Genomic DNA, 13581 nt, shown 5'->3' with positions numbered 1-13581 from the left:
GCACTCTATTAACCAACCCGTCGGATTCCTTTCAGTCCCACTGTGTACCCGTAAAGTTCTGCCTCACAGTTGCTGGAGATGTTCTTTTTTGTAAACGGTGTTATGTAAAGGAATTGCCCCTGGGCACTGTCTAAATATCTGGCAGTCCTTATTGTGGTTCAGGGATTCCCAAGGACCGTGGTACTACAGGAAAGATATTTTGAGCATGTGCGCAATGCGGCCCACCAGCTCCCGCCCCTTCAGAATAGGATGGGGGGCCTACAGTCCTTGCGCTATTCACCCCTACAGCCTTCCAGTATTTATAGGGACTGACACAGAATGACCTTTCCACCACCACCACCAACACACACACACACAGACAAATATGCTCCCATGCTCTGAGAGAAGATTGGATGGAGCAATCCCCGAACTCCTACTCAGAGATTTATGGCCCATTGGAAACAACAAGGGTAGAGAAAGAGAGCCATGTTGAGTCTGATGGCGAGAGAGAGAGAGAGCTGTTTATAAATATCTGGGAATCCATTTTAGCCTGTAATAAAATAGCTTGCAGCATTTCAGACTGCTATAGCAATCCATTTTGCTCAATAAATTTCTCCAGTCAAACTTTATAAACACGTCTTGCAGGCGAAATGGAACGTCTTTGATCTGGTATTGAAATGCATTAAGCTAGATGTTATAAGATGCATTTAAACACTTTTAGTCAAGCAAAGTGTCTTAGTTATTCTTTTGGGGTTTGTGTCAGCTGTAGTGAAACGTGCAGAAGCGTCAAGAGATATTAATACTCTCCAGCTCTGCCACTGTCTGTGGAGCTACCACTGTGAAATTAGTATATATGTATATATATATATATATATATATATATATATATATATATGTATGTTACCATACCATAATCTAAGAGTGATCAATCTTGACCTGTGCAGACGGAGCAAAGCGCTTGCATTTGGAGCTGTGAGATTTTGTCATTTATATTCTCCAGAGAAGTGACTGACCTCCATATTTAAAAATGGTCCTAATGTGTGTGTGCGCGCATGTGTGTTTACCCTGCAGAGTGGAGACTTTCTGACCGTGGACAGATGTAAAGTGCAAGGGGCCCGGTATCAAGATGACAGCATCACAGACACAACTGTTGGGGTATGTTTTTGGAACAGCAGTGCTTGTACTATTTATTTCCTAAACTAAATCTCCCTTGAGCATGTCTTTCTCAGATTTTTCTTTTCCAACCCCCTACCCTCTCCACTTGAGTGCCCTTTCCTCCCATGGGTCTTTGTTGTTTTCCAAGAAAAAGCAAAGCGGGAGGGAGTTGCAAGGGCAGGCACAGTCATCCATTATGGATCAGTAAAGCACACAAGGCAGTCCCATGCTGGATAAATCCTGACTGATGAGGATCGAAAGGGGGGCGTTTGTGTTTGTTGTTGCCTGTCGGGTCAGTCTAACCTTGTTCATCTATCCCCTCTGAGCGCCGGGCAGCCGGCTCTGCACACAGCTCCACTAACCCAATTCAAACGGAATATCTGAGCTGCAGGAACAGTGCATCCCCAACCACCTGCTACCATGGCTTTTTATCTCTTCTGTCATGGTGGGCTCGCATCATTATCTCCAACCTCAACATGTAAGCTCAATTATTCACCATGCCAGCCACCTCTCTACCTCCCATCTCTTTCAACTCCTGCCCTTATAATGCTGGCTGCGGACGCTCCACACACAAAAAAGAAAGAATCCAGAATGTGCCTGAGAGAGAAACTGATGTGGTTTGATGGGACATGACGGTGCCTGTGTTGTATGATAAACATCAGTATTGTCCTCTTATAGCCCTCTTGGCTCATCTTTGCTCCCTCCCTTTCGCTTCAGGAGCCAGAGACTGACGACAGCGGGCCAGGGCCGGGAGAGGTGAGCAGCTGGGATGTCAACACTGAACGGAGCACTGTTGGCAAGCTCTGCAAGACAGAGTCCCAAAATCACATGTCTCCCAGGTACACTGATGAGCTCTATATCTTTATGTATGTATGTATGCACATGTACAGTGTGTGTGTATGCGCAAGTTACTTTAGATGTTTTATCTTTTTTTAATGTGTAATTTAGAATGGGTGGTTCCTCAACAGTTTTTATTAAATGTTTTAACTGCTCCAGTCCAGTTGATCAGGTCTCAGTGCTCTGCCTGTCATGCATCTTGAGCTTCTTGTATTTTGTCTCTCCCTTAGTAAAGTGGAGAACCGGCTGCAGAGGCGTCCTCGCAGCACCTCCATGAAAGACAGACAGAACTCCAAGGCCCAGAGTGACAGGACCAGCAGCATGGAGAGCGAGTGCTCACCAGACTCGCGTCTCGTAGCACAGGTAAACAACTCGCACATGTGTTCTTTACATAATATTTTTAGTCCAGTGGAAATGTGCTGGCTAGTGCCATTCTCAGACTCTCTACTTCTCATTTGTCTCAAAGGTTCCCAGGAAGTCTGTGTATGACCAGCTGAACCAGATCCTCATCTCTGACGAACGCCTACCTGAGAGCATCATCCTCATCAATACCATGGAGTGGCAAGGACAGGTGTGTGTTTTTCTATACGTAACACTTCAATCATAAACCCCCATCCCTCCATCTCTTCATATGTGCAGCAGAAACACTTGCAGAAACTCATGCAGGATAGTGCTTACTTGCTAGCCATGCTACATGCTACTTTCCTGACAACATTGCAAAAAAAAGACAGAAATACAAAAACAATACTGTTGGCAGTGTGTGCACCCTGTGTTCTCCAGTAGCATGTTTTTCTCCTGCTTTCTTTCCAACACAATCAAACCCTGCCTCCGGAATATCCATTAACTCATGGTGTCCCTCTCGTGTGTGTTTCTGTGCAGTATGTGTCCGAGTTGCTCCATGAACAGGGCCAGCCCATTGTCTCCACGTGCTCTGCTGCCGATGTTCAGGCTGCCTTCAACACCATCGTTACTCGCATCCAGAGATTGTGAGTCTCATTCACACACACACACACACACACACACACACACACACACACACACACACACACACACACACACACACACACACATTTCTTCAATGACACAAGCCATTAGAAAGTACGCTAGTTATCTTGAAGTAGTTTTCCCAAAACTATATTTATGGTGGCTCGCTGCCAGAGAATTCCAGGACGCTATCGCTCTGTCCGCTGAGCTGCTCTCTGTCTGTGAACCCATTCTATCAGAATGCGCCTGTTTTCTCATGAAAAGCTGAAGTTCAGCCGCTTTCTTTCTTTCGTGGATCCATCTGCTCTGTTGCCATCTCCTCAGGAAGTCATGTCAGTGGGAGATGAGGCTGTCTCAGTCTGCTATGCTGCTTCTGTAAAAACCTGTTTTCTGTTTAATCCAGCTGAACTGCGACTTTTCCACTCTTTACACACATGCTCCTCAGTTTTACTCCAGCTGCGGCCGTGTCATGTAGAGCCATGCACGTCTCTGATGTTAACATGCTCGCTCAGTGCTGTCGCTGCTTTAGCTGGCTGCGTGTTTTTGTCCAATGTTGTCACTGAGAGTAAATAGTAATATATGTAGGTTTTTAAAAGTCTAACATAATATTACTTCATGAACCTTTTAATGTCTGTCCTGAAGCATTTAGCGACAAAGTCCTCAAGGCAGTCTTTAAAACGACTTAAATATCTTACACTACGTAATCACTTATAAGATTTTTTTAATTTAAAACATCTTTGTAAAACTTGTAAAAGTAATTTTTTGGGTTTAATGTCTTTTTTTTGTTTCGTGTATTTAAAGTGAGCAAAAAGTCTTTTTTTGACATTTTCAGACTCATTTTAAAGATAAAATTGGGTTAGCGTTTACACTGTAGTGTTAGGATCTTAAAGCTGCTGCAATATTTGGTTTAACTTGAGAAAGACTTGCAGATACTTGCAAGTACCCGGTATTGCAAATTATAACATGTTTGTGACGTAATTTGGCTCTCAAAAAGGTAAGACTGGTTTTACACCAGTAGAAACCCTGTTGAGATATAAATCTTCCCTTTCAGATTCTCATACACTCTGACCCACATCATGGCTTGGAACACTTTCTCTTAATTACTCATTCCTTGTCTCCTTATCTTAACCCTTGCAGCTGTAACTGCAACGCACAGACACCACCGACGATGAAGGTGGCGGTGGCGGGCGACCAGAGTTACCTCAGCACAATCCTGAGGTTCTTTGTGGAGCAGCTGGCCAACAAGACACCTGACTGGCTCAGTTACATACGCTTCCTGGTGATCCCCATAGGTACGTCCTCCAGGATTAGTACAAGTGCCAGCCTAACATGCTGCGTAGTTTTTAGCATTGTTTTATACGTAAAGTTTTCTTCTCCACAGGCTCTCATCCCCTGGCAAAGTATGTGGCCTCGTTTGACAGCAGGTTCAACAGCATCTTTATGGACACTGCATGGAGGGAGCTGTTCTGCAGGACGGAACGGCCCACCTCAGGTAGGATGCACAGCTCTGGTACGCGGGCTACAAAGCAAGTCTGCGTGTCTAATGTTCATCCAACTTGAAAGGGAAAGAAATGGGGTCATAGGATGGGTCAGGGGCTGATGGATGGGAAGAATAGATTTCATCCGATTGCAAAAGACAGCTAAAGCCTGCTGCAATGAAGCGAATGGCTTTACATCATGGCATTTCTACTCCTTCCTGTAAACTGTCTGCTGTTTAAGACCACCTGGCTGACAGAACTCTGACTCAGATATTTACCCCAATGGTTGTCAAAATTGATTATAATATTGAAAAAGTAATTTCTTGGTCAAAAACATACACAGTCATGAGTTCATACATCCTGTCATTGAATTTTTTTCCTCACGTTCTATGTATTACTTAGGGTTTTTGCTTTAAATTGCCATTCGCCAATTACAACCAATATATTTAATGCTAGTCAAATAATCAAATGTAGGATTAATCCAAGGGGCAGAAACAAAGCAATTGTTAATCCGTTTAATTTAGGACTATTTTGTAGAATTAAAGCTTCGTTCTAGTAGATCTGAATTCATTTTTACACACACTTGCAGTTTGTAAGTCATACACTTGTTTGCTCACAAGCACGTCCACATTTAAGTTTCAGTTCCCATCCTCTTCCTCAATTCTCACTTGCTCTGCATAGGAAAGCCTGATAATTCTCAACCATCCCCACCTATTAATTCACCCAATTTACACCCCATAGGTGCAAGAGTTACAGCCCCACACACCATGTTAAATCATCTCAAAAGGGATTCCAAGACAAAAATAACAGATAAAGTACTGGGTCCTCCATCTTGTTACTTAATTCTTTTATCCATGACATTAGCTGTCATCACAACATAAATGCTAGTGTTTGGATACGAGTGGCTGAGTGTTTTTTTTTTTTTCACAAGGAGAATTAGTTTAAACTGCAGCGAGATGACAAAATCATTTGAACTGACATTCATAATCTGCCTGTTTCCACATTTTAAGGCCCTCCCCCCCAGTCTCCTTAACTCAGTGGAATGAAAATTATTGATGCACAGTCTTCTAGCAATCTGCTGTATCAGAAAATTTGCATTCTGCGTCAGTTGTCTCACAGCTTGTTAGTCAGACGTGAAACAGCAGAGGCACGTTGTTAACAACCTGCTCTCCCTCCCTGATCTCTGCTCCCTGCAGATAACATAGATGTAGCAGGACGAGTCGTTCAGTATCTGGCTGGTGCCAACGTGTCTCACCAGTTCCCCATCTCAGAAGCCATGCTCACCTACAAACAGAAGAGGTAAAGCGACTTTGATTATTTAGGTTTGCGCACACATTTTTGAGTGTATGCATGTATGTTTTGAACCATGCCTGTGTTGGAATGATCTCTGACTGATATTAATGTTTAGTATTTTCTCATTAACAATTGTTCCCAGAAAAAATATAGCTATGACTGATCATCAGTTAAACAGCATGAGGAAGATGTTTAAATGCATATGCATGCAAGAAGGCACATAAATTAAACACACACATACAAGTAGCTGTGATGTGTGATGATAATTTCAAGTTTACTGTTCACATAAAAAGGCTTATGGCTGACTTATTTAAGCGCTGGCCTCTGCTTCTGCAAAGGCCAACATCGGCCCAGTTGTCTCACAAACACAGCAGACAGCCTGTTGCATTTCTGTGTGCGTTTGTTTCCTTTCTGAGGTCTGACCAAACCCTTCCCCTCTTTGTAAGAGTGACTTCCTATTGGTCAGAAGGTACTAAATACACCTCGCAGTTTTAACACTGTCGCATTCCTTCTTCCCCCTTTCCCCTTTGATTTGCATTCAAGGAAAAGGAGTTTGTATTTTGATTTTTACATCAGGTATCGAATTCAACTCTTGTTTTGACTTTCTCGTTTTCTCTCCTCCATTTGGCTTGAGAATCCTTGCTGTGTCTTAACATTTCCCTTTTCACACTCGATACTCACTGTAACTTCAGTCCTGCACTCTGTCCCGTGTCTTTGGTTCTGTGTGACTTTGATTCTTACTCTATCCTCTGTTTTGTTGCTGTGAAGATTTGCCTAACAACCTTTAAAACAAGCCCAAATATTCACAACGTGGAATTGTTTTCTGGCTCATACATCCACTCACACATTACTAAGGTCTTTACTTGCTAAGATTTCTTAATTTTATGGTGCAATCACATTTAGTAAATCACTAGGTTGAAACTAGCTAGTTGTTACTAAGAACTTAAGAAGGACTTGACACACAAAGGTAATCATGGATTTATGAACAGCTGCTGTGCTTCAGTTCTGGTGAGTTTTGTGCAGTGATGATGATGTTTTACTAAATCCGTACCTTGCAATATGTAACATCACTAAAGTATAGTTATATAATTCAGCACTGACGGATAAGGTGGTACGATTGTTGGGGATTGCGGTCCTGTATCTGCACTTGAACTGGCTCCAGCCCCTCGTCCTCCCGTTGTTTGTTGTGGGTGCAATCTATTTTGCAGGATCATGAAAGACTGGGAAAGAATCCCCGGCTAGTTTAGGAGTTGCACTATTGGTTGCCACATCTTGAAGGACATTTGCAGAGAGATAACACTACCGCAGCTCTTCCCTGCCAGATCATTGGCTGCATTTTTGCTCCTTTGCATCTGTCGTTGTGGCCTGCGCGTGTTTTACATTTGAATTGACCATAACAGCCATTCTGTTTTTTGCCCCATCTCTGTATAAGCATGTATCATTGAACCGGTAGTATAAAGTAGCCACACGGCTACTACGGCTGGGCCCAAACTATCACCTTTTGTCCCCATGTATAAAAAATCTCTCTCTTATCCAAGTACTGGCAAATAATTTTGGTTGTAAGGAGCAGTCCTCTCATTCATCTCATTGTAACGTGACCCCTAGATGACCCCATTCCACCCAAGCCAGTCATGTGCCATTTCTGCTGCGATGGACATGGTGCAGGCCATGCCACAGCCATCTTCCCTCCAGGACCATTGAGTGTTCATGTGCACTTCTGGAGTGTTAATGTTACAACCCCACCTCTGGTCATACTCACAGCCTCTTTACTCTCTCTCTGTTTACAGCCCTGATGAGGACTCCTGTCAGAAATTTGTGCCATTTATTGGGGTAAGAATTATTTATTTGGTCATATGCAAACGTGCCATTGTTAATTCATTCTGTGTTTGTTTGATATAGTTTCACACTGAAACCTTTTTTTTTTTTTCTTCTTGCAGGTTGTGAAAGTTGGGATTGTGGAGCAAAGCCTCTCAACTTCAGGTAAGGAAGGGCACTTTTTTATAATGTGTGGTAGTATTTGGTCAGGTTAGTGTGTTTAACCTTTTACTGTTGATTCTATATGCTGAGACAGAAATCTAACAAAAACACAGATGTCACTCGCTGGATACAGATCCAGGTCAGGAAAGAAGAAAATGACCCAGAAACCATAATATTGTTTAATTTATTTGCTTCCATATGCTTGGTTATGCCTAGAACGGATATATTTCCACACAAGCAAACAATACTCATGTTTGAGTTTAAATTTACTTAGAAGCTTTTTGTATGAGACTGTTTCCCCCCCCTCAACTTGCAGTGGACTCAGATGATGCGATGGGGGTCAACACAAGCATCCTGTCCTCCCCAACGCCCCCATCGGCCGGTCCGTATGGGAAGGAGATCGGAGGCACCCCCCCACAGTCTCCCTCTGTGTCCACCGCCCTTTCTGGAGCTGGGTACAACAAGACACTCACACATAATGATCAGCAACACACATCTTTTTTTTTTTTTCTTTCTCACTGTGAGCTGTGTTTTAAGTTTCTCTGTAGTGTTTCTGACTTTGCCTGTTTTCCTTTGTAGTTCTCCGTGTTCAGGCAGTGAAGTGATGGGGCTCCAGGTGGACTACTGGACGTGGCAAGGCTCAGAGAAGAAGAAAGAAGGTGAGAAGAGAGACGTGGGACTGAAGAACACCCTGAAGAGTAACTTCCGTTCACTGCAAGTCAGCCGCCTGCCTTGTGGAGGGGAACTCACCCCTCCACCCAGCATGGCCATGACTGTAGTCACCAAGGAGAAGAACAAGAAAGGTACGCTTTGGAAAATATAAGACACACCCACAAAGAATATCAAGGTAAATGAAAACATTGTACCTAGTAATCACAACGCATTGATAGATTTATGTGTAACCATAACATGAATAATTAAAGCAAATGTAGCCAGATTACATTTGCCTGTTTTCTGCTCTGCTCTTTGCCTCAATGACCAAAAAAAGTGACAAATCTTTCTGGTTCTAAAATTGTCCATGCCAGATGAGTTGGGAAAAATATTTTTTATACTGGAGAAGGGTTAAAAGAGTACTCCATCGATTTAGCATTGCACTCCTATAACATTGTCGGACTCTAGATCGACACAAATCGATGGAGCAGAGATGCCGTCTTTTTTCTTCTTCTTTCTTGTCAAAACCTGGCGCCTACAGTACCCACAATCCAACTCAGTCATACACTATGTTTAGGTGTGTTACGTTAGTAGTTGCTTACGTAGCCCTGAGCCGCTAGCATCAATGAGAGATGAGGAGTGTGCTGCAGCGGTCTGGTAAGCTCAATTCCACACCACAGATTTCTATTTTTATTTTCAAACTTCTTCAGCCCCAACTGACGCTGCCTCAAGTTCATCATACTTAGCACAGCTCCCTCAGGAGCTACAAAAGGCTTTACCCAACTTTTTTTCACATATGCAGCAGTATGCCCCCAAAACCTGTAAACACACTTTCATGTTTTCATTTGTAAAATCGGTGGTGTTCCCCTTTATGTAAATAGAAAATGTGTTTGTTTTTTTTAATGCCTCGCTCACACTTTCCCTTTCCAGTGATATTTCTCAGCAAGAAGCCCAAGGAGAAAGAGCTGGACTCTAAGAGCCAAGTGATTGATGGTATCAGCAGGTTGATCTGCACAGCCAAGCACCAGCACACGATGCTGAGAGGTGAGGCTGACGTGTAGACACAAACCCACAGCTGACGCTATACTGACACCTGGTGTTGATGTCAGGACCTTCCTCAATATTAAATACTAACCATCACCGTAACAAAGAATAGTCTGCTCTGTAACAACTGAATTTTCTAACGTATAAATAATTTATTTGTGCATTTAACTATAATCCTCTTTTGTCTTTAGTCACTATTGATGGCGTGGAGTGGAATGATGTGAAGTTTTTCCAGCTCGCCGCCCAGTGGCCAACACACGTCAAGCACTTCCCGGTGGGAATCTTTGGTTACACTAAGCCTGTGTGACCCTGGCCACCATCCACTCAACCACCACCAGACTCTCCGCTGCACTTGTCTCACTGAGAGGCTACAGAGAATTAGAGGAAAAGCCAACAGGCTCCCGGCAGTAATAGTTTTCCTGTGGAAATCTTACTGACTCACAACAAAGTGTTCCATACACAAATTTCATGTTGTCAATTTGATGTTTTTGATGTTGTTGGGTGTTGTTGTTGTTTTTTTTACACACTACAAAAAGAACAAGTACTATTTTGTAAGATTTGTGCTACCGCCTTGGAGGTATTTTGAGGTTTTTTGACAATTTGCCACATTTCGATAATGGCAGCTGTGTTTGCACTTTGTTTTTGTTAACATTTTATTATTTCTGTGAAATCCTACATTTATTGTTACTCTCTAGACAATGGAAGAGTGTGATGGTGATGTGCAGTGGCGTGTGTGAGGTTGTTTGAGACCGTGTTTGTGTTTGTTGTTGACAGTTGGAATATTGCTGTGAATCTAGATGGAATCCTTCTCTCAGTGCTCAGTTTTCTTACTCGTCCCTTTACTTTCTCAAAAAGTTAACATTTCTCTAGAAAGGAACATAAAGTGCTTGTTTGCCTTGTTGCTTTTAAGCACACTGTGCACCTAAAGCAAAGCAAATCAAAAAAAAACAACTCAAGCAAGGTATTTTTTGAAGGTAGCTATAATGAATGTAGCTATGACGCATTTGTAACATGTAAGCAGTTCATCAAATCAGTCTGTTATTGTAAGTGCTGAAGATTTTGTATTGGTGTTAGTGTACAATCACTCTGTACAGTAACATCCACTTAGAAGCAATGTAACATGACACACAAAACATATTTCAACTATCAACAGCTGAATGCCAAATTAAGTCATGACTGTATGAACTGTCTTATTGTTTCAAGGTCCTGAATTGTTTTTCCAGTTTCCAAGCTGGATTTTCCACCTGTGTTGTACCTGGGCTTTCTTGGAGTAATTTTAGGTTTTAAGAGCATTTATTTGGTAAACATGGCCGCTGCGCGTTCAGTTTGATGAACTGGCTTACCTGAGAGGACATCTCACAGACCTGCAGTAACTACGCAAACTCTGGATTTGTCCAGATGTGCAGTGATGTGCCAATGTTTTACAGTACAGGTCTTGGCTAAACTTCATAGTATGTTAAACTGAAAACTATAGTCGTACATTTTAAAGCATTTGTGGTCCCTGTGGAGATCAGTATTAAGATTAAGTAGTGGTTACATTTTTCCCCCGCTGATGGGGTGGACTCAAACCCGGGCCATTACAGTAAGGGCCTTGATACATGGTGTGCGCACTACCAGGTGAGCTACCGGGGCCAGTTACCAGTTTTTGCTCCACATTTGGCCAAATGTAAACCCAGTAAGCATTTACAAGACGTGTGCACATCCAAACCAAGCAATTACCGTTGTGTCCTTTTAATACAGCTTCCTGTGGCTGGATGTGCAGGTAGTACCTAACCTAAAACATACTGAGCATTTAGTATTGTGTAGGCCTGTTCTGGGAAAATAACGTGAGTTGGTCTGACTTGAAACATGTTTTGACAGTAGTGTCAAATGCAAGCAATGAATTGCTTTTAAAATAGGATGAAAAGCGCATGGAGTCTTGCCAGGTGTCCAAGTCACTGCCTATGTGTGTCTGTGTAGGTGTGCTATATGTTCGATGGTACTCCCTGAATGGTGTCACGTGAAACTTTTGCAATAGGAAACCTTTGGACAAAGGGCCTTCTGTATGAGTTTGTTGTTGCTTTTTTTATAAAGTGAAGACTTACAAGCTTTGATAGGCTGGCTTTTTTTTTAGTATTGTATATAAATATATACAAGATATATTATTGTGAATCGCAAATCCCCTTCACTAAATTGAAAGCACAAATAGCTTACCTTTACTTCATGACATAAATGCCAAATATATTTCAAGAGCTCATAACTACAAAGTTGACTTGTACAATGCAAACACTACTAGGTATGTCATTTCTCATACATTTCCCTCACTTTGTAATGCACTTTCATGTGGTTTTAAACACATTTTAGCTCAAATTGGGACACTCTTTGAGATGAAGCGTTAGGTGTTATATTTGAAATGTAAACCACTACCTATCTTCAAAAGAAGGCCGTTCTTTGAGGGTGTTTTTTTATTATTTCAAAATGACCCCTTTTCATAGGGATGTTCATGTTGATGGGTTTAAGCGCCCTGTGAGGTCCCTGTGACAAACCATCATGGTTGTCTGTTACTTAATGTTATGCCACTTGATGTTGAAAAGCTTATTTTGCAGCTGCCACCATACGTGTCTGCCTGTGACTATACAGTCAAGTTTTCTTTTCTCCTGCTTTTTGAAGGGTTCACTATCTTCTTATAGTTGGGAGAACTGGCTCTTACGTATTTGTAAACCCGGGCTGTGAAGTGTTAGCCAGGGCAGAGTTGTTTGAGGGAATTTGTCATGTGAGTTAGCCTTTTAGATACTAAACAGGCATAATGACAAGTCTATATTAATGTATTTGACCTCAAGTTTTTTTTTTTTGCCCTAACTCTAGAGGTAGCATGGGGGTGTTTTACAAGACTGGACCAATAAGCAGGCATGCTCACTTTGTCACCATTATTTAGCACTGCAAAAAATTAACTCTTAACATCAGTGTTAATGTTTCTCATTAATGGTCAAATTGCAATGACAACATGCCATCTTATTGCTCCTGTGACTTGAAATGCCACCCAGTGTCTTTGCACAAACCTATTTTAAATGACATGACAGTATTTTTAAATTTACCACTAAAAATATGGGTTACTCTGCATGTTTTACTATAGATGTAAATATGTTTTGGAATTTTATATTGTTTTGTTTCTTTCCATGCTCTCACAAGCAGTTGTGTTTAATAAAATTTTTAATCTTCTGTACAAAGGGCTTGTCTTTATTCATGTATTCTCACCGAACAATTGATTTGTTTTCATCGTGAGAACCAAAAATAATAATACAAGATGATTATAAGCAAGAGACAGCAATCTCCAGTCCCAAACACGTCCAGACTTGTGTTATTTAGCAGAGATTGAGGGCAGGTTGACGTAACTCTTCATCGGAGGGAGCGGTTTAATCTTGCGTCCTGCCCACCCTCCCTTTCTCTGCCACAAGCCGCTCGAGGGGCGAATGCCAAGCCAGCGATTGCGACCAGCTTTGCCAATGATCCGTTTGTTGTGGTCAATGTTGGACACGCGTCCCACCGTTACCATGCAGGTCTCCAGTACCTGTGTGTGAGTGTCAAGATGACAACATTCAGTTCAGAGCAGATTATGGTTTGAACGTGGCAGGTGAAATGTTAATCCAGATATCCTCACCTGAACCTGCTGCTTGGAAGGAAGCTGAATGATCGCTGTTCCATTTACTTTACGGAGCAAAACGCCACTTGTACCTGAAAACCAAATTAACCGCAACATTCAGTTTAGGAATTATTACGAGCAACCACATTTTGCATCAGCCATTACCTTGTTCAAAATGCACAAGGCATTCAGATAACATCAAACAATCTCTAGCGGAAGAAGCTGTCCCAAGGATACTCAGGGACAGAATAGATCTTAATGCAAGTATATAATTATCAAATCATTTATTCACCGTCAGATCGATCGATCGCTCTCTCTCTCTCTCTCTCTCTCTCTCTCGATAGAGATATATATAGATCTCGATAGATCTATATATAGATATATAGATCTCTCTCTCTCTCTCTCTCTCTCGATAGAGATATATATAGATCTCGATAGATCTATATATAGATATATAGATCTCTCTCTCTCTCTCTCTCTCTCTCTCGATAGAGATATATATAGATATATAGATATCTCTCTATCTCTCTCTCTATCTATATATCTCTCTATCTCTCTATATAT

General features: G+C 41.9%; 2 protein-coding genes across 2 annotated transcripts in view; one reads left to right on the top strand and one right to left on the bottom strand.

Annotated features, from left to right (window-relative positions):
- zmp:0000000755 (phosphofurin acidic cluster sorting protein 2) overlaps window positions 1-11488 on the top strand; it is a 46075-nt gene extending 34587 nt beyond the window's left edge. Inside the window, exons 11-24 of the mRNA XM_046070258.1 lie at window positions 1051-1134; window positions 1852-1973; window positions 2202-2334; window positions 2438-2542; window positions 2851-2957; window positions 4093-4247; window positions 4337-4447; window positions 5630-5732; window positions 7514-7556; window positions 7664-7706; window positions 8020-8158; window positions 8283-8506; window positions 9285-9398; window positions 9590-11488. Of these exons, the coding sequence (XP_045926214.1) occupies window positions 1051-1134; window positions 1852-1973; window positions 2202-2334; window positions 2438-2542; window positions 2851-2957; window positions 4093-4247; window positions 4337-4447; window positions 5630-5732; window positions 7514-7556; window positions 7664-7706; window positions 8020-8158; window positions 8283-8506; window positions 9285-9398; window positions 9590-9705 (1599 nt within the window). The 3' untranslated portion in view covers window positions 9706-11488. The remainder of the gene's footprint in view (window positions 1-1050; window positions 1135-1851; window positions 1974-2201; window positions 2335-2437; window positions 2543-2850; window positions 2958-4092; window positions 4248-4336; window positions 4448-5629; window positions 5733-7513; window positions 7557-7663; window positions 7707-8019; window positions 8159-8282; window positions 8507-9284; window positions 9399-9589) is intronic.
- Window positions 11489-12569: 1081 nt separating this feature from the next.
- mrpl2 (mitochondrial ribosomal protein L2) overlaps window positions 12570-13581 on the bottom strand; it is a 5703-nt gene continuing 4691 nt past the window's right edge. Inside the window, exons 7-8 of the mRNA XM_046070259.1 lie at window positions 13036-13109; window positions 12570-12945 (exon numbers count right to left, since the gene is read on the bottom strand). Of these exons, the coding sequence (XP_045926215.1) occupies window positions 12736-12945; window positions 13036-13109 (284 nt within the window). The 3' untranslated portion in view covers window positions 12570-12735. The remainder of the gene's footprint in view (window positions 12946-13035; window positions 13110-13581) is intronic.

The sequence above is a fragment of the Micropterus dolomieu genome, linkage group LG15 (assembly GCF_021292245.1).
Source record: "Micropterus dolomieu isolate WLL.071019.BEF.003 ecotype Adirondacks linkage group LG15, ASM2129224v1, whole genome shotgun sequence".
NCBI lineage: Eukaryota > Metazoa > Chordata > Actinopteri > Centrarchiformes > Centrarchidae > Micropterus > Micropterus dolomieu.
Note: the sequence above shows the minus strand (reverse complement) of the source record. Positions and strands in the feature narration are given on the sequence as shown.